This window comes from Carassius gibelio, chromosome B24 (assembly GCF_023724105.1).
Source record: "Carassius gibelio isolate Cgi1373 ecotype wild population from Czech Republic chromosome B24, carGib1.2-hapl.c, whole genome shotgun sequence".
NCBI lineage: Eukaryota > Metazoa > Chordata > Actinopteri > Cypriniformes > Cyprinidae > Carassius > Carassius gibelio.
The window spans coordinates 23,863,080-23,884,776 of NC_068419.1; the positions used below are offsets into that span (position 1 = coordinate 23,863,080).

Consider the following 21,697-nt stretch of genomic DNA (forward strand, 5'->3'; position numbering starts at 1 on the left):
CTGTTGGTATCCTACATAAATCACCTGGGAGGCCTCTCTTCAAAGCGTCTCTTCACGCTGGTAGAGAGCCTCCTGGAATGGTCTAAACTCAACCTGAGCTTCCTGAAAGCAGTGCACATACCGGGCAAACTGAACCAAGGAGCGGACATGTTATCAAGGAGCAATGTCCCCTCAGGGCAGTGGACACTCCATCCACATATAGTTCAGAGGATCTGGGAGATCTTCGACGAAGCTATGGTAGACCCCTTTGCCTCAGAAGAACAACTCGCATTGCCCAATTTATTTCTCAAAGACCAAGGATGCGTTGGCCTATGATTGGCCCAAACTCCTTTCCTATGCTTTTCCCCCAATCGCCCTGATCCCACAGGTAATCAGGCGGGTAAGGGAACAAAATCACAAGGTTCTCCTGGTGGCCCCCCTTTGGATGAACCAGCCGTGGCTATCAAATCTAACTCAGCTGATGATAGTGGCCCCTTGGCCCATTCCACTGAGACAGGATCTCCTCTTTCAAGCAAATGGGACAATATGGCATACTAGGCCTGACATATGGGCCTTGCACCTCTGGCTGCTTGACGGGACCCTTTGAGCCTCCCAGAGGCTAGGGCCCCATCTACGAGATGCCTCTATCTGCTTGGTGTCTAAACTGCAGCAAATATGCTCATACTTCCGATTTGACAGAGGTTCTGTCATTTCTGCAAGAGCTGCTGGATAACAGACTTGCCCTATCTATGCTCAAAGTCTATGTGGTGGCTATAGCGGCATCTCATGCCCCTATTGCGGGACAGTCAGTGGGCAGAAACAGCATGGTTATCCACTTCTTAATGGGTGCCAGGAAGCTCAACCCACCTTATCCCCCTACCCACTTCATGGGATCTGCCCACTGTGCTGAGGTCCCTGAAGGGCCGCACCATTGAGTTGCTTCAGTCTGCAAACATTCGGTCGCTATCGCTGAAGACTTCCCTGCTTTTAGTACTGGCATCAGTAAAGCGAGTAGGGGACCTGCAGGAACTCTCCATTTGCCCTGCCTGCCTGTAATTTGGGCCTAATGACACAAAGGTCATCCTGAAACCAATGCATGTTTATCTACTTTAAGTGCCTTTCCACTCTGTTCAGAGCACAGGTCATTTTGCTCTCCACGTTTCCTCCCACTGAAGAGGACAGAGAGTTATCTCTGCTCTTCCTTGTCAGAGTTCTGAGACTATATATTGAGCATTTTGCCCCTTATAGGTGATCAGAACAGCTCCTTATCAGCATTAGTATACTTCATCATGATTGGCGGGCTTCGTCAACATAGGTCCATGCGGATCTGCTGCTTAGCCATTGGTTCGATGGGATAAACAACAGGAGGAAAAACTGAAGTAGGCTATTAGAATATTACCACAACATTACTCTTATGACATCACAAACTATTTTTTTTATGAATATGACTTAACCTGATTATCGGCTAGGTTATCGGCAGTGAATCCAGTGGAGAGAAGTCTCCCCACAACTTACTGCAAACTGGCATTCAGATCTACCTCCATTTTGTTAGCAACGCACCAACTTCAACTGATCCAATCAATTCTCGAAGGACAAAATCAAGTCCCGCCCTCTCTTTTCAAATGCTGTTTCACTCAGATAGACTTCACATTAATAATAAAATAATAGTAATATTAATAAGAAGAATAATATATTCTAATAATATAATCTTAAATAATTTAGTATTAATAATTAAAAAGGCAGAAATGTATTTTGTATGCTTTTGAAGACATTAAGTTGATTCAACATAGAAATCTTGTAAAAAATAAATACATTGATTTACAAGTGTTTTTGTTAACCTTTTTCAACCATTTAAAATTAAAAAATTTTCACAGTTGTTTCAAAATTGTTTCAATGTTAAAACAACAACTGTCATTATTTCAACCATATTTGAATGTTGAAGGTTGATCATGTTTTTTACCATTTAACATATCAATGTTAAAACAACAACTGAACTTATTTTAATCATGGCGCATCAAACCAACCCCCCCCCCCCCCAACCCCCCCAAAAAACAGACTTTTTTTCTTTTTTTACGACTCCTTTATTTAGTCACAAGCGTTAAATGTGTGCACAAGCCTTAAGGCGTTCAAATAATTGATCAGTGATTTAGGGAATATTATAGAACATTTCCTTGTCATTAGAGATGAACTACCAAAAATGTGTAATAAAGTAGATACTGTACTCACAGAGGTGTTTATTTTGAATCAGAGTTTGACAAATGTTTTTCCCCATAATTGTTATTCAGCATTTACATTGACTTCAGAAGAATATATGCAAAACAGATAAAAAGTTATATTCTAATTTATAAAATTGCATTTTGATTATCAGATGATTATGGATGCTATTGTGCTAGTATTCAGCATAAGTGAATTGAGAAGAGCTTTCCATTGGCCATATCGTAGCATCACTGCAGCTTCTGTTTAGAGTTAGCTCCGTTGAGAGATGAAGACACGCCATTAGAATGACTGTTTTTAAGATCTTCAACCTTAGCAATTCTGTCACCATCCAGCTTCCTCTTTCTGTATGTCTGCAGAGAAAAGCCATTTTTGTTTAACGGTTGATAAGACTGGAAGCATGACCCAAACTACCAATAGGCGGCATTTTAGGCAGAGCGATTAATGTTTACCACATTAGTGAATCATTCTAAAACACTAAAAAGGGGTGAATTAAGGAGTGTTAATTACTCTGCTTCTTGTAGATAGTTTGCCACCAAAAAGTATTACTTCCTAAGAGTCTTTTCATAAGATAAACATTCAGGATGTGTTTAGAGGGACTTTCCATCAGAGTAATGGGGGACATTCAATTCAAGGACACAACATGTTTTACAGACTTTAAGCATTACAAATAATATGTTATTTAGAATTCAGTTGGAATTTTTTGAAGCATCAAAAATACATTTTGGTCCAAAAATAGCAAAAACTATGACTTTATTCAGCATTGTCTTTTCTTCTGTTTCTGTTGTGAGAGAGAGTTCAAAACAATCCGATTCGAGAACCGAGGAGCTGATGATACTGCGCATGTGTGATTCAGCGTGGAGCAGACTGACACACAGAGCTTCAAAAAATTCTAATTTGATGATGTTTTTCTAACCTTTCTGGACATGTACAGTATACCGTTCACACAGCTTCAATGGAGGGACTGAGAGCTCTCGGACTAAATCTAAAATATCTTTAACTGTGTTCCAAAGATAAACGGAGGTCTTACGGGTTGGGAACAACATGAGGGTAAGTTATTTTGATGAACTAACCCTTTAAGGGTTCTTAATAGCTGTCATCACACAAATGGACGCATGACTCTTCATTATCTGTATAGCATGTAAGACTTCAATACAATTATGAATTAATTATGACAAATAAATCTTTCAGTGAGTAAAACTGTCTGTGTCTATTGTAGGCTATTTAAGACTACACAACATTATTGAAATAGCGAAATATGAAATAGTGGTGGCTAGGACAGATTTTAAGTTATCAATTCTGCTTAAAAAGATGCGATCTAATCATGTTTACATGAAATTAGCCTGCTCCCAAGCAGGGTTAAGCTTATGGACCTGTTGCTATAACAACAATATATATATATATATATATATATATATATTTTTTTTTTTTTTTTTTTTTTTTTTTCAACAATCAAATCCAGCTAACTGACTTAGTGGCTTACGAAGAACGGGCCCCTGATTACCATGAAAACAGCTTCACCCACTGGACTGCTACTGCTTCAATTAAAAACAAGTTTAAATAGGTTTAAATCTTCTATAAATATTTTTGATTCTTAATTTTCTTTCATGGCATAATCCAATTCTTGTTAAAACACACTAGACATGCTTAATCTGTGATTTCTTTTGCACTTTTGAGTGAAATAAAAATTATTTTGTCCATCAAAATTGTGCTGTCACTTTGAGTGTCATCAGAACAGTAAAAATGCATGGAATGCCAAAGCTGACTTAATTATAAATAAATAAATAAATAAATTTACAAAGAAAAGTAAAAAAGCAAAAATATATATATTTTTATACATGTATGTATTTATTTACATATTTATTTATTTTCACATTTATTTATTTATACATTTCTTTGTCAGTAGGGTAATGAGGAGGGTGTGTTTTACCTCTGGTATAGCAATGGAGCCAGAGTAGGTGAGGGATAAGCTTTGAGGCTGCACAGTGACACCTTGTGGTGCCAAAACGAAGTACAAGAAGTGTAGCCTACATGATTTCCAAGATATTATATCAAGGTTATTATTTATGAAGCCCCGCACATGACATTCAAGAAAAAATAAATCACTGTGTGCACGATTTACTAATTCGTTCCCTCAATGTACTAAAACATGCACAATTACTCCGTAATTATTTAAATTACACATGAGGGGTTGTTTAGACTGGGAAGCCTGCAATCTGTGATCGTGAGCAGTTGCTGAGTTCATGAAAGCCTGCAATAGCTTTTTATGTGTGCTGTTTTTTTTTTTTTTTTTTTTAGGTCTCACTTTCAACGCATACAATGCATGTTTCAAAGATCCGGGACAGAAGGAGGCATCAGTAACTGTAGAAGATTTGTCGCCATGCACCCCTTTTCATGTGGTCACCACATCAACTGATTATAAGGGATTCTCTTGGTGTAGACACGGCTTTCGATAAGAATTAATCACACTCTTAGGCTGGAAATATCCAGATTTAGATCAAACAAAAGGTGTCTATGGAACGGAGCTAGTGAAACATACAGGCCATGCATTTTAGCCTAAAACATGTTTAATATGTATGCATTCACTGTCAAAATATCATTCAGCACTATTAAACATTTAATAAAAAACAATAATATATTATCTCATTATGTCTAAAATCAGGGCTTAAAAATGAATTGGTTTTAAGTGAAAACGATAGGATTTTTTCTTTTTTATTACATTTCCAGAGTTACAGGTTAGAACAAAATAAAACATTAATGAATTCAAGGTACTGTGATGTTCATATATATATCAGGGCTTGAAATTTTTTTTTTAAACTTTCTTTATTGTAAACAAAAAAAACGTAAAACTTGATTTACTGTCTATTTTATATGAGAATTATATTTTTTTTATTGGTTTGCATTGCGTGTAATGAATGTATTTACTATGAATCCCCTATAATTAGATTACAATTAGATTTCATAAGGTTTATTTTTTGAACCAGAGATGGATTGAGTTTATTAGTTCTTTAGGTATTTCAAGGTAATGGTGAGGTGAAAATATAAAAAAATAGATGTGGATGTGGTATTTTGGTCATTAAGGACATACTTGCTGCGAATAAAATGGTAGGCTGCTGCCCACTTGTGCTTTAATGTCACGTCCTCACAACGTGCCAGTTTGGTCGTTAGGACGTACTCATCACATTCCAATGACAGTCCACTATAACGTCGCCACGACGGATATGGGAATCACAAAGTTACGTTGCTGGAATGTTATTTGGTACATCGCTGCAACGAATATGGTCTGGTCCGGTTACGTTGTCACGACGTAACTGTGTTAGCTGGGTAGTCACTGCCAGGCGGCAAGGAAGTCGACCAGAAGTTGAAGTCAGCCGCGTGCCGTCATCTTGTAGCAGAACTTCACTTGCGTTAGAATCCCATTGACATCCCATTCATTTTGGCGTCACTTTGACAGCGAATAAACTTTACATCTGAGGCGTTTAAAGACTCCATTTGTCCATTATTTAAATCTAAAGATACACGACAATGCATAAAGGGCTCCATTACCTTCTAGGTTGCAATATGGCCCTGTAGAAACAGTTTTTGTGAAAAATAGGCTAACGATTGCATCATAACCACTCGACTCTCTGTCGCACAGTAGAGAAATTACCGTACAGGTTGCTGACGTCATCAAGCTTAGTTTGAGTCTGCGCGTCAAAAACGGAAGTGCTAAAAAACAGTAAAAATGGGCTTCACTTGTCACAATTGAGTTCCAATGGGGTCGCTGTGTCCATTTCTTTTACTGTTTATGGTCACAGCAAATACAGCATCATCTTTATCATCTCTAGATTTTGGCCAAATCTAAGGTAAAAAAAAAAAAAAAAAAAAAACATCTAAAGACATCAAAGTATTTTTAAGATATTTAAAAATGTTTGCTGCATTGTTTTTGTAAAAAAAACCTCGTATGCAATTGCGTTTTTGAAACTTAAGTCGTGGCTCACATCAAATTTTATTAGACCCTATTATTTTCCTGTAAATGCCTGCAGTCTAAAGCAAAATGTTTACAAACATTATAAAAACAGTTATTAGTTTCTCTCCAAAACAAATCCTCTAAAGTTTGGGCTATGAAAATGTAAATCCAAAAACAAATTAATTTACGGTGAAGCTCTCTCATTCAGCACGAATCCAAATGTTTCCATGTTCCCGACATATCTGGATGCTAAAATGTTATTTATTATATAGTGTTTGTACTTTCAATTACTATTATTTAAAATAATCTTGTCGGTAAACGTTAATAATCGGTTAATGTGTGTTAGTTAGGAAAAGTAACCGAAATTAACATCCCTAGTAAGTAACGTCACAGTGCAAAGAATATAGAATAATATTTACTGTATAATAAGTAACGCTGTATATGCGTCTGAAAGTCGGACTCCAAATTTTATTCTAGAAATTATTTTGAGGTTAATATAGCAAATGATAACCAGGAAAATTGAGGCTATTTTAGTTCCACTGACTCCACAACAAATAATTTCAATTAACAGTATTTAGAAAAGAACAAGAATTACAAATATAAGCAGGTATAGCAATATTAACGACAAACCAAAACTAATTAATTTAGGCTAAAACAAAACTGTAACCAACGTTGGGTCTCTCATTCGACACAAAATAAAATGTTTATTAAAAAAAGCCTAGATATGTTTACAGTGTTTATTATAGCCTAATGTTTGTAAACATTATTGTCTGCATTATGTCAATTTCTGAATGAAATAACCCCCCCCCCATATATATATATATATATATATATATATATAGAGAGAGAGAGAGAGAGAGAGAGAGAGAGAGAGAGAGAGAGAGAGAGAGAGAAGAGAGAGAGAGAGAGAGAGAGAGAGAGAGAGTTTTCTTTACTTTCATGACTATGAAAATTGTAGAGTCATACTGAAGGCATCAAGGGCTATTTGACCAAGAAGGAGAGTGATGGGGTGCTGCGCCAGATGACATGGCCTCCACAGTCACCGGACCTGAACACAATCGAGATGGGGTGAGCTGGACCACAGACAGAAGGCAAAAGGGCCAACAAGTGCTAAGCATCTCTCGGGGAACTCCTTCAAGACTGATGGAAGACCATTTCAGGCAGGGCCGTTTGAAGGGATTTGGGGGCCCCAAGCAAAATGGACATAGAGGCCCCCCGACCCCTTCACGCACGCAAAGCCTACAGGAACCACAGCATTGCCATACAGTTTAAGTTCACCCACACTTTATATAAATAAAAAAGGTTTACAGTGCAAATACTGCTTGAAAAAATAGTTTGGTGGGAATTCAATAGTGATTTGCAATAATATGACAGCACACACTTATCAGTTTAAACTCTGGGCTGTGCAGGATATCAGCTATGATTATATATTGTACTGTGAACAATGACAATAAAGTTGACAGATGAATTAAGTGCATTTAAGTGCCATTCAATTGGGGTTTTAAATAAAGCATTTTCTGAGATGCACATTAAACATTAAACACAAAATATTAATTTAATTTATATTTAAATTATTGAAAATTAAGCAAACTTAACTTTTTGGTAAACAAAGGGGATTTACTATTAAAAATAAAACATGGAAGAAATTTTGAGTGATTAAACCTTAAAAAAAAAGTTAGATTTTTTTAGCAGTAAGCTATGTTCTGCTAGACAATAGTAATATATCTCTGGCAAATACTTGTCTAAAACAGGACTTTTATTTTGACGGGTTGACGTACCATTTATTCAAATCAAACGGTCAAATGCACATGAAGTGACTGTCAGAGCAGTTCTGGAGATGTTGTTCATGTGTTCACGTCTTTAGTGAGACAGCAGATGCTGAAATTACCGCGAGCGTCACGTGCGCTTCAGTGTAAAGGAAGTCGCGCTTCTGCTCCATTCATTAACAGAGACGAGCAGAACATGCAGGATTCATATTTAAATAGACTGTTCCAGCTTAATATTTACAGATATTAGTACATATCGTGATTTGATGTAAGTGCAATGACCTATTTTTAATTAATTCATTCAAAATCGACACACGCCACGACGTTCTCTTTACATTTGCCCTCGCCCTCAAATCAAAACACTGCCGACTCCTTGCAGTAAGTTACGCGATTTCATATTCCTTCCTTTCGAAAAAAAAAAAATGCACTAACTGTTCATTACAAGCAGCATTTGCAGTCAGGCAGGTAGCTAACATAAACATATTTTTGCTAGCCTACCTGCTGCAAAATTACACCATTTGTACAAGACTGACAAGGTAGAGCTATTATATCCAGTGTAATTTATCACTTACCACTATCTTTTTTTTTCTCTTCCTTTCTCTTCTGGCTTCCTGAAGCATAAATCCGCTTCATGACTGCCGAGGAGGTTTTGTATTTTGCCGGCAGCAGAGATCACGTGTTGGCTGGATGCTGTCCGCGACTACTGAGTGGGGCCCCCTTGAGGGGGATCGCGATAACAGTGTCATTGCACGTTACTGCATTGACAATCAAAGAGGCGCTCAAACAGTGTTGTTGCATTTTATTCTTAACCAGTCATTGTCTTGGGGCCCCAAGCAATTGCTTGGTTTGCCTGCCTTGTCGCGACGGGCCTGATTTCAGGTGACTACCTCTCAAAGCTCATCAAGAGAATGCCAAGAGTGTGCAAAGCAGTAATCAAAGCAAAATGTGGCTACTTTGAAGAACCTAGAATGACATATTTTCAGTTGTTTCACACTTTTTTGTTATGTATATAATTCCATATATAATTCCACATGTGTTAATTCATAGTTTTTATGCCTTCAGTGTGAATCTACAATTTTCAGAAAACTCTAGAAAATATAGAAAACTCTTTGAATGAGAAGGTGTGTCCAAACTTTTGTTCTGTACTGTATATATATATATAATATATACACACCGGAGGTGGGTAGAGTTACATTTACTTCGTTACATTTACTTGAGTAATTTTTTGGGGTAACTAATACTTTTCAGAGTAGATGGGTACTTTATACTCTTACTTGAGTAAATTTTTTGTAAAAAATCTGTACTTTTACTCCGTTACTGTGGGCGACGCTCTCGTTACTTTATCTTAATGCAATAAATGTTATAAATGCTTCAGTTTATTCCAAACGCGGCGTCTACTTTTCTCTGGGCAATGAGCGATGCCCATTCGCGAATGATTCATTCTTTTGAGTCAATTCTGTTCAGAGGCTTGATCAATCGAATTGGCAAACGAGTGAATTGGTTCATGAATCACTTTGAATGATTCGTTCAGTTCCCTGTCGCACGCGTTGAGCGTCTGAAGCGGTTCACTCAGAGTTGTAACGTTTAAGAATATCAGCAACGTTGAAAACGGGGCTAGGAACTGCACTGAATTGAAAGCAAATCTGCAAAGGCTATTATTTGCTTGCGATGGAGATCCTTATTAGATGAACACACGCATGTGCTGTCTACTGTTTAACAGGTAATAACTTGGCTACATTCGATTACAGTACACGATACCACTGTGACATTAGTTTGTTGTATGTGTGAGCTTATAACAGAGGGCAGTCAAGTTGAATGCAGCTTCCAAAAGACAAAAAATAGCCGATTAAGATTTTATTAATTTTAATACAATCACACCGGTGCGAATACGTTCAGCAAGTCATATCATCAGCTGCTAAATTCAGATCTGTGATCGCTTGCTGGCGCTGAGCCAGAGACAGACGCGTTTTTACAACGCTGCGCATTATAACCAATCACACACGGTTCTGTTGAGCTTTTGAACGCAATGGCCAATCAGAGGTGTTCCCGTGAGTCATCGCTGAAATGCCGGTGCTTCCTTCACTCGCTCACTGACTGAATACCTCTTTCTGGCGAATTCTCTCGTCAGAAACAACAAAGTGCAGATGTGTGTACGAATCTATAATTAAGATATTGATTTCACAGTGTTAACAGTTTCAGTGATTTTAATGGGAGTTTCTGGGAGTGATTGAACTCTAGACTGTCAGTGAAAATGATTTTTAATAATGTAAATGTTATTTGCTCTCTTTCTGAACAATGAAAGATTAGTAGCAATATTTATATCACTTTCAATGTTAAAATCACATTTAATATAAAGCCAGTCGTATTAAAAATATGTTATGGCATGACACCTATATCTGTTACTTAAGTAAACAGACAGGGTTTTATAATAAATTACATAAATTGGATTAAAGGCTGATGAAATATATACATTTATACACACACATATACATTACATACATTTTATCTATATATCTAAATAAAAATAGGCTCCATATATATGACCTAAAGTAACTAGTAACTAACTACTTGAGTAGATTTTTTATTCGATACTCTTTTACTCTTACTCAAGTAACCATTCAAGACTTGTACTTTCACTTTTACTTGAGTAAATATTTCTAGAATTACTTTTACTTTTACTTGAGTAAAGTTTTTGGATACTCTACCCACCTCTGATATACACACATACACTACAGACCAAAAGTTTGGAAACATTACTATTTTTAATGTTTTTGAAAGAAGTTTCTTCTGGTCATCAAGCCTGCATTTATTTGATCAAAAATACAGAAAAAACAGTAATATTGTGAAATATTATTACAACTTAAAATAATAGTTTTCTATTTGAATATATTTAAAAAATAATAATAATAATATTCCTGTGATGCAAAGCTATATATATTCTATTAATATATTTTCTTTACTATCACTTTTTATCAATTTAACACATCCTTGCTGAATAAAAGTATTGATTTTATTTAAAAAAGAAAGAAAAAAAAAATACTGACCCCAAATTACTGACCAGTAGTGTATATTGTTATTACAAAATATTTATATTTTAAAAACATAGCATCTTTTTTTTTTTTTTTTGTACTTTTTATTCATCAAAGTATCCTAAAAAAGTATCACATGTTCTGAAAAAAATAATAAGCAGCAGAACGGTTTCCAACTTTGATAATGAATCATAGAATGATTAGAATGATCTAAAGGATCATGTGATAATGATCCTAAAAATTCAGCTTTGCATCACAGAAATAAATTATAATTTAAAGTATGATAAATTTACCAACAATTATTTAAATTGTAATAATATATCACAATAGTAAAAATTTTTTCTGTATTTTTGATCAAATAAATGCAGGCTTGATGAGCAGAAGAAACTTCTTTCAAAAACATTAAAAATAGTAATGTTTCCAAACTTTTGGTCTGTACATATATATAGTGTATTTTAACCATGCAGCAAACTGATAAATTACTGAAAATAAATAAATGAATGTTTAACTGATTATTAATCGGTCAAAATTAGCTGATACAGTTTGCTGAACACAGTGACTGTGAACGAATCAGCAGAGCTTGTACAAACTTTTGTCATTGTTGAATCTTTCTCAGACATTTCCAAATTTTGAAATCGGGTTGCACATCTATCTGTGCATGATGGTGTCCAATGACTCCTGCAAGCAGAGCTCAAAAGTTGGGAATAATCAAAGGAGAGCTGTGCTCCTCAGTTGGGCAGAAAAGGCTGAGCATGCTGGCGCTTGATTAACGAATGCACATGCACCAACACCGAGAAAAAATAGGCCCTTTTTGCGCTGCAGCATCAAGCCCAATTTGGTCTTAATCTGGCACTGAAGGCGGTGCATTTCCATTGAGACTTGCCCATGAGGAGTTCGCAGCTGAGTGGAGATTTCACACATTGGCTTCAGCGTCACATTTGCATATGCCTTACTTCTGGAATTTGTGATTCGTTGACAGCAAATTTTAAATATTTAATGGAACGATAAAATAACATTATTAACCGTTTAATGGCCATTTCAAATTTACGATTCTGTTCGGAACTCTAAAATTGTATTTAGTTTCTGTTTCTGTTCCTGTCAAAATTTTGTTCGTTTCCATTCCTTGAACCAGTTCAGAGCCCTGATAAATATATCATATTCAAGATTTATGATTTTTTTTTTCTTCGGAAACTTTCATCTTATAGAATACAGGGTATTTGCTTGTATATTGCTTATGAGGAAAATACATTAGCCTATCCTATTTGTTATGAAGTTGATTTAAAATTATTCATAATACAGAAGTTAAATGTAAAAAAAGAAAGAAATTAGGCTGCATGTAGTCTGATCTATCGGCTATTTTCTTAACTTTTATTAGACTGCAGATTGAAAAAAAAATATTGATCATCTTTAAAATGAGAGAAATCAATGACATAATTTAGGCTATAGGACTACTTTCTTCGACTAAAGAAAAAAAAGAAACCAATTAATTTGCAGTGTTAATGTATGAATTCAATGAAAACAAAATCATTTTATTTTCTTGTAATTGAGATAAAATATTTGACAAAATTTCAAAATATATGTAGGATTATCCTTGAACAGTAAAAAAATCCTTTTCAGTAAAGGAACCCAACACCGTATTCCACAGTTCAGAACGATTCCCCATCTAACCATTAGTGTGTCATAAAACCCAGTCATGGTGCTAAGATGGCTAAAGGAGATGTCCCCCCCTCTTGTATTCTGTGCCCGTCTAATCTCATACCAACGATGTCAGGACAGCAGGAAAAGATTTCTCTTTGTTCCCCAAACTTAAGACCACATGGCCAAAAACCCCTGTGGTGACCCTAATGCATAAATCCCCAGGATTTTCAGGAATCAGGAAGGATGCTAAGGCATCAAAACCCTTAAACCATAGACTTTGTCTCCCGAAACCAACAGACTGAAATGTAACCCACTTGTGGTTTAATACAAACAACGGTCTCAAAATTGCTTCCAATAATCTGAATTGATTACAAGTATTTACCTCACACATTTCTTAAGTATCATGTATGTTTTATATAACCTGTGGAATTATTTTTGTGTGTTTAACTTTCATTACAGCCTATTCGTAGGGTTTTCTACCTCAGTTATAGGAACTAATCACCAGAAGTTGCCTCATGCATGTGTATTCTCTGTATTATGCATGCTTTATATTACTCAAGTAATTTTGTGTGTTAAACACTTATCACGGCTACATCCTTATTTACTTCCACCTCAACTATGGGAAGTATGTAGTTTGGTACCTACTTGATGGGTCAATCAATCAATCACCTTTATTTATATAGTGCTTTAAACAAAATACATTGCGTCAAAGCACTGAACAACATTCATTTGGAAAACAGTGTCTCAATAATGCAAAATGATAGTTAAAGGCAGTTCATCATTGAATTCAGTGATGTCATCTCTGTTCAGTTGAAAATAGTGTCTGTTTTTATTTGCAATCAAGTCAATGATATCGCTGTAGGTGAAGTGACCCCAACTAAGCAAGCCAGAGGCGACAGCGGCAAGGAACCGAAACTCCATCGGTGACAGAATGGAGAAAAAAACCTTGGGAGAAACCTGGCTCAGTTGGGGGGTCAGTTCTCCTCTGACCAGACGAAAACCAGTAGTTCAATTCCAGGCTGCAGCAAAGTCAGATTGTGCAGACGAATCTGATTCTGGGTAAATGATTTCTAGAATTTTTATATAAAGTAGCTGTGTGTAGGATGCTCCATATTTAAACTATTAAGTTTGCCTATTAAAGCATTTAAACTGAACTCTCAGAAGTTTGGAAACACGTGATCACGTGGACATTATGCTAATTACATGCAAGAACCGGAGAATGGGGCATAGGCCCCGCCCAAGACAATATCTGATTGGCTGTCGCACTAAGAAGGACGGGTCAGATGGACACGCTTCTAACCCAATGACAAGCAGCTATGCGTCGCTTTTTAGTGTTTTAGCTTTTCGCCTCAGCTTTGCCCTGCTTTGCAGTGACTTGGACTCTTGCCCATGGTTTGTGTTGACCTTTCCATCATCCAGCGTGTACTCTTCAAACCACCAAGAGCTCACTCAAAACTCATCAACTCTTCCGTAAGATCCTTCGTTGAACTTCGTCCAAGAAAACCCTATCAGAGAAACTCCGTTGCATAGCAACCCGCAATCCAGGAAGTCTTCGTTACTTCGTTACAGAAGGGAACACATCCAAAGCCAACAAGGTGCATCCAAACGCAAGTACACAATATCTCCTAATTCTGGCTGAAACTGGTGCAAATCTTATTAAGAAAACAAACTAAGATTAAAGTGCTAGTAGATTGATTCTCTCAGGTTGCGGTCAGGAAATAGTGTCTAACGCTAGACACTTGGAGCTCCATTCACCCTCCGTTAATAACATTACTTTTCTGTCACTGTTTGAATGAATGTTTGTGTGTTTTCATTAGTTTAGTTTGTGTGTATTAGAGTAGTTCAATAAAGCCTTGTTTGATCTTACACACCAGTGTCTTGTGCTGTGTGCTTACAAGTTACTGTAGATTCTGTTACCTTGCTCATAATCCGTTATCATAATCTCATGATATTATTACCATAGGCAACGGGATAATATTTTGTCCAGGATTGATAAAATACCCTAACCTCAACTTATCGGTGGACAAATATTTGATAAAGTGTTAAATATTAATTCTGAATAATTTGCTTACTAATTCGGTTCTTATTCACTGTAATTCAATCACCTTTGAGATATTTTGATTTTAATTCCCTTATTAATCTTACAGAATGTTATGATATTTGACAGTGAACGCATGTCCACTGCATAGCTGCTTACAATTGTTTGTGTCAGTCGCAAATATTAAACGTACTAGGCTACAATGCATGACATGTATGTTTCACTAGCTCTGTTCCCATTAACCATTTTTTGTTTGATCTAATTCTGTCCAGCATAAGGTGCGTTTCACTGTATATGCATACATTTGTATTGTATAGGCGTTTCGTCTACACAGGTCCAGAGTTTTGGTAGAGTGAAATTCGATGCTGCTGTGACATCACCATATGGGAACCCTATACCATCATGCCTGATGTACCTTAGATAGCTGGGATCCAAGGAAAGCATCTGCTCAAGTGAAAGAATCTGGGAGCCAGAAGTGGTCATCAGGTAGAACACTGTTTCATTTGAAGACATATAAACGTCTCATAGAAACTGCCTTAGAATTAAGTAAGTCTCGGGGCCTCTACTGAAAGACCGGGAAATATTAACTGACTCTGCTCAAAGGCCACGGCCACAGCTTCCATAGATCTAGCCTTGGGCTTCTTGAAAGTCCGTGCAGCCAGGGCTAGACTGAAGGGAAAAATAAGGAATTGGTAAGCTTTGCCCTCTAAAGCGAATATGAGGAATGCTCTGTGTCTCTTGATGATCTGAATATGAAAGTATGCATCCTTCAGATGGATTGGGACAAACCAATCGTTTGGTTGAATCTGAGACAGAATAGATTCAAACGGTGTTAATTCAATATTAATCATAAACCAACATGTTTTTTTTTTTTTTTTTTCACAAAATATAATCTGTAAAAACCTGACTCCATCTGAGAGGGGTGCACTTCTATAGCCCCTTTTCTCAGTAGAGATGACATGTCTTGTCGCAGCACTGCGGTTTCTTCTAAACTCACGATTGTGGGAAGAATACCACGGAGAGGAGGTAGGCCATTTCTAAAAAGCTTTAATGGTCTCAAGACCTCCGCCTGCAGCTGTGGTCCTCCACATGCTTTAGAAATTCCAAGCATGGAAAGCTTACGCCGTCCGTAAGCACAGGAAATGCATGTGTCAAGGTCACTGGGTTTTGCTGTAGTTGTATATAATCCTGAAGCGTGTTTACAGTAGTATTTATTCCAACAGGGTGCACATAGGGCCCCGCTGCTAGCAAGAAAGCGACAGCTTTGTGGGCCATCTTAAAACGGGCCATCTTTGCCAGACCCTTGGGTCATCACTCAAACTTTGAAGGCTGGAGTGCGCAGAGTGTCTGAAAGGGCGCTCGGAGGTGTAGCTTGGCCAACACTGCTCGAAGTGCATTTGTGGCGAGAGAGTCAATGTTAGAACCTGGGGACTGCAGTGAGAGGGTTGGATGTGCATTAGCAATCCAACAGTGCTCTCTATTGGAAGGCACAGTCTCTGACAAACAGCAGAAATATCAGGAACTTCTGTTAGTAGTCTGTAGAATGAGTTTTTTTAGAGATCTGGATGCGTTCATAAGAAAATATGTAGTATTTTCCTTAATACCAGTGAGGTTGAGCCAAAGGTGATGCTAAACCGTCACCACTGAGCGTGTGGCAGCTGCCTGACCTGAAGCAGAGAAAAATTTCCCGCCAAGATTAGATGTGACTTGACACACCTTCGAAGGAAAGGAGGGGGAAAGACTTCCAGGGCGTGGCTGAGTTCGGTGCAAGTTCGATTATGTCGTCCACCGGCGGCATCGTTCTATAACCGCAGTCCGCCATGTCAGCAATGGTGGTGAAATCCGTGGCCACTGTATTTGTGAAGTGCGCTGATTAAGGCTGCTTTCAGGCTGCTTTCAGGCTCTCGAAACCTCTTGGTGGAGGTCTGGGAAGAAGGGCAGCAGCATACGGGGCTGGGCCGGTACACAACTAGTTTAAAAAAAATGGTTGTCCAGCTTAGATAGGGGCTTGGGCTGGCCAGGCCCCATCCACTTCCCAATCCAACCCCAGTTCATCCACAGCGCGGCTAACTACATCCAACAGCTCACTGTAGGATGGGGAGGTGCGTTTCTCCTGTCTGCTCGGAGGGAGAGAACCACATGTGTTGGCCAGAACGTCCTCGGAGTCCGAAGCCATGGTGGGCAAGACATAGTTTGTAAAAGCAATTTTGCTAATTTATCGCACTCGAGTGGGGAATAGTGAGCAAAGTGGAAAAAACTCAGCACTGTCCTCATAGTCCAGGTCACACACATTGCCCCAAGCCACCGCCCGGTGTGGCGCCTCGCAACCGCAGAAGCGTTATGGTGGGGGTAGGATGCGAGGGCAACCTAGAGAAAATTTCTACTCTCGTGTGCAGAACTTAGTGAAAACATGTAGAGATGCTGCTAAGCGTACCTCTCATGAGTGTCCCCCCTGTTATAAACCTCTTACAAGGCCCCATATCTTTTGTTGACTCATCGCGTCCGCGAAAAGGAGTTGAACACTGCTCGTATAATTGTTGTTGAGAATGTGAGATGCTTTCCTAGGGCACAGAAAATTCACTTTCCTGAAGCAAATGAAATCTGTTCAAAATAGCGCGTGGCACGCAGCTATACCATGTGTGCACAAGCGTAGGGCGGTGCCAAGTGCTATTTGGCAAATAAAATTGGCGGGATGCTATAGGGCTTTAGATATTCGTCACACCAAGGGGTGTTTGAACTAATATAGTCTCGTACTCTGTGTCATTTACATTTCACCAGGTTAAAATAATATCTCAAGCCTTATGCTTGATTCATTTGTTATACATTAACCTCAAAACCTTTACAGCTTTCTCTTTCTGCAAATTGTATGATGTAATGATATGACATCACCCAAAATACTATCAAACACTCCAACGCAGCTCCAATCTTCGCAAAAGATGGATAAAAAGGTACACATTTGACCTGCCAAATGCTTGCAAAATCACAGATATGTCAATTCACATGAGACAATTATTACCACAGGACCCTGGTGTTTGGTGAGAAATGGTCGCTCATTTGCAGTGGAATTTTTATCTTAAAAATTACAAACATGGCCGCTTCACACAGGATTAAGATCACAGACAACCTCCGCAATTATTATAAATCACCGGAGGTCACCAGGTAATACTAATCCCGTGTGAATAGGGCTTAACGTTAACACAGATTAATAAATGTCCATCTATCCTAAATAGTATGTGAGATTAGAATAATGCCGTGTTTCCACCGCAGGAACTTTACCTAGGAACTAGGGACTTTGGCCTGGTGTGTTTCCACCGCAGGAACCAGGAACTAAATGAAGTTCCGGGTAAAAAATGCCCCTCAGAAAGTCCCTGCTGGCGAGGTGGTACTTTTTAAAAGTTCCGGAACTTTCGGGGGCGGGACTTGTTCGCTAAACATGCTGATTGGTTGAGTTCACGCAGCATTGGTTGAGTTCAACCACCATTTATTCAGATCAACATTGTCTAAATATTACTCTTATTGTGTCATGAAATGTAATTTTAAAAGTATTTCAGGCAAGAATGTAGTTGTTTAAAACTCAAATCTGTGGTTTATTTATAAAGACAGCACCTATTAAAAAAATGTGTTTTGCCGATCTCAGAGACGGTCAGCTCCGTGTGATCAGCGGGAGCTCAGTCCTCATGTATCCGCCTACAGCACTCTCAACTCGGCTAGACCTTCTGATATGTGCCGCTGGCTCTGATGTCTCTTTAGTGGTTAAACATAAAATATAATTCAGCTGCGGGGTAAATCTAACAGGTTTTTCTTTGGTCTGTATTCAATTTATCTTTATGTTAAAATGAAAATAAAAAAGGCAAATTCATATAATATTTTGTTTCATTGTAATGGCTGTAGCCTACACATATCCCTGAACTAAGTACATTTCTGCAGTTATGCTTAAATGAAAATGAAAGGAGGCAGTGGTATTTGATATTCTATTTCATTTTATTGTAAATATACAGAGAGGGAAATTGCAGTAGCCAAATAGCCCTATTCGGACGGGACTAGTTTTACAGGGGGTCGTTAGAGAAATCTGCATTTCACAGACGTACTTGGTGATTTTAATCCCGTCCGAATCTGCCACGTCTGTGTTTTTCTCACACAACCTCTGTGATAATTCCAGAGAAAATTACCTACTGTATTTCAGCAAACTCAGTGATCCTCTGAGAAAACTAATCCCGTCCGAATGCGAATGTCTGTGATTGCCGGTGATATTTTATTTCACAACGCGTTTCCTTGTGTATTTTGGCCAACGTGAATTACCGTAGATGCTTTTACCGCGCGCATGTTTGATATATTTGCTTAGCGGCAAATAAATAATAATTCAAAAATAATACAAATAACAAAATCAAGAGCAAGATCGCGTAAACCATTAATACCGGCTATTGTAATTATCAGCATCAGGTAAGATTACTCGCGTTCATTTATGTACTCCGTTACATAATGTTTTAATTACATTTAAAACATTGAAAACATTTTTTAATTTAAAAAAAGGAAAACAAGTTAAACTAAAGGAACCGCACATTAACTTGGTTTTGTTATACTAGCCATTTAGTATTTATTGTGTAATAATACTAAGGCAATCATTCTGAATGAATGCAATGCACGCATACAGAGCGCGTGATCTCTGTGACGCCCAGATGCACAAATCAGACCCTCCCACCTCTGTAATAAACACGGAGATACTAGTCCCGTCCGAATTGGTACATTAAAATCACAGACGTCAGGTGGTAAGAATCGAAACTCAAACGTAGTTTGAAAAACTAGTCCCGTCCGAATAGTGCTTGAGCTGACTGAAGTTATCAAGTACACTGCTGTTTGCACATTTACCGGATTCGCGTTGTCGCGGACATCACACTCCCGAGTTAAATGCACAAAGTCTGAACTACCGAGGATGCACCTCCAAAAGGTTTCAGGTTGATTTTTGAAGTGTGGATCTCTGCACACTCTAATGGCTAAAACTGCCCACAATCCATTGCGCTTTGGTGAAGGATTCGGTCCAGAATTGCAAACACAAATAAAACGTGTTCGAAAAGCTACAAACATGGCAGATGTGCACGATCGAAGGTTAGGGAGAGAGTTACTAATAATCAACATTTAACGTGGTAAAAATGAAAAAAAAAAAATTGTTATCAGTGTTATATTTTATCTGCAGATAAAGATCAACGAGCTACTTATTTTCTCTCCAGTCTGGTATGAAGTTAAATGAAAAGAAATGTGAAGGATGTTAACTGTGAAAAAAATCATTGACAGACCAGTTTACGTTGACAGGGTGCGTGTAACTAGTGCGACTGAGTGGTCCTTTAAAGAGGCAGTTGTGTGACGTGATAGCATGTCCCAAAGCTTGCTTAGTCTTCTACTACACATTCAAAAGTCTGTACTTTTTCTTCACCAAAAGAGTACATACTTTAAGGGCATAGCAGAAGTATGAACATTGAGACGCAGGGTATGTCATCTTCTCCATTTTTAGTGTATCTCTGTGGCAGAATTACATCACCACATATTGGTCTGGCATGTATACTACATCGTTTTGTGGTTTTGTGTGGACGCAGATATTTCTTGAGACGAGGAAAAAAAAAAGATCAGACAGAAAAAGCGCTGGATTCGTGTAGACGTATCCTAAGACGTGGGATTAATCCTTATCTAAAGCCATGTCTACACAGAGAGAACCCATTATAATCGATTGATGTGGTAATGTGATGTGAGGCAAACAAATCTTCTACAGTTACTGATGCCTCCTTCCATCACAAATCTTTGAAACATGCTTTGTATGCGTTGAAAGTGAAACATAAAACGATTGCAGGCCTTCCCAGCCGAAACAACCCCTCATGTGAAATTTAAATAATAACCCTCATATAACATTTTGGCTATATTGCCCAATTAAGTAATTCATCCCATGCTATCAACAGGTGCTTCATGTTGACTACACTTCTTGTACTTCGTTTGGGCACCATAAGGTGTCACTGTGCAGCCTCAAAGCTTACACCTCGACTACTCTGTAAAACACATCCTTGTCATTATCCCTGCAGACAAAAGCCCTATTCGGACGGGACTAGTTTTACAGGGGGTCGTTAGAGAAATCTGCGTTTCACAGACGTACTTGGTGATTTTAATCCCGTCCGAATCTGCCACGTCTGTGTTTTTCTCACACAACCTCTGTGATAATTCCAGAGCAAATTACCTACCGTTTTTCAGCAAACTCAGTGATCCTCTGAGAAAACGAATCCCATCCGAATGCGAATGTCTGTGACTGCCGGTGATATTTTATTTCACAACACGTTTCCTTGTGTGTTTTGGCCAACGTGAATTACCGTAGATGCTCTTACCGCGCGCATGTTTGATATATTTGCTTAGCGGCAAATAAATAATAATAAAAAAATAATACAAATAATAAAATCAAGAGCAAGATCGCGTAAACTGTTAATACCGGCTATTGTAATATCAGCATCAGGTAAGATTACACACGTTCATTTATGTACTCAGTTACATGTTTTAATTACATTTAATTTAAAAAAAAAGAAAAAGAAAAACAGGTTAAACTAAAGAACCACACATTAACATGGTTTTGCTATACTAGCCATTTAGTATTTATTGTGTAATAATACTACGGCAATCATTCTGAATTAATTAAATGCACGCATACAGAGCGCGTGATCTCTGTGACGCCCAGATGCATAAATCAGACCCTCCCACCTCTGTAATAAACACAGAGATACTAGTCCCGTACGAATTGGTACATGAAAATCACAGACGTCAGGTGGTAAAAATCGAAACTCAAACTTATAGAACACTAGTCCCGTCCGAATAGTGCTAAAGAAATGTATAAATAAATACATGTTGAAATAAAGAAATAAATACATAAATGTGAAAAGAAATGAGGGTAAATAAATACAAGTATACATAAAAAAATGAAAACAAAATACTTAAGTAAATAAAATTATAAATAATTATTTATTTTAGATTTTGTACTTATATTATATATAAGTGGTGGGCATAGATTTTTTTTTTTTTTAATCTAGATTAATCTCACTAGATTAAAATGGCTCAT

The 21,697-nt window shown here is 37.7% G+C and overlaps 1 protein-coding gene across 1 annotated transcript in view; it reads right to left on the reverse strand.

Moving 5' to 3' along the window:
- Positions 1-2,193: 2,193 nt before the first annotated feature.
- The window catches only part of LOC128012864 (elongation of very long chain fatty acids protein 2), a 134,242-nt gene continuing 114,738 nt past the window's right edge, over positions 2,194-21,697 (reverse strand). The window contains exon 8 of the mRNA XM_052595433.1: positions 2,194-2,546. Within this exon, the coding sequence (XP_052451393.1) occupies positions 2,424-2,546 (123 nt within the window). The 3' untranslated portion in view covers positions 2,194-2,423. The remainder of the gene's footprint in view (positions 2,547-21,697) is intronic.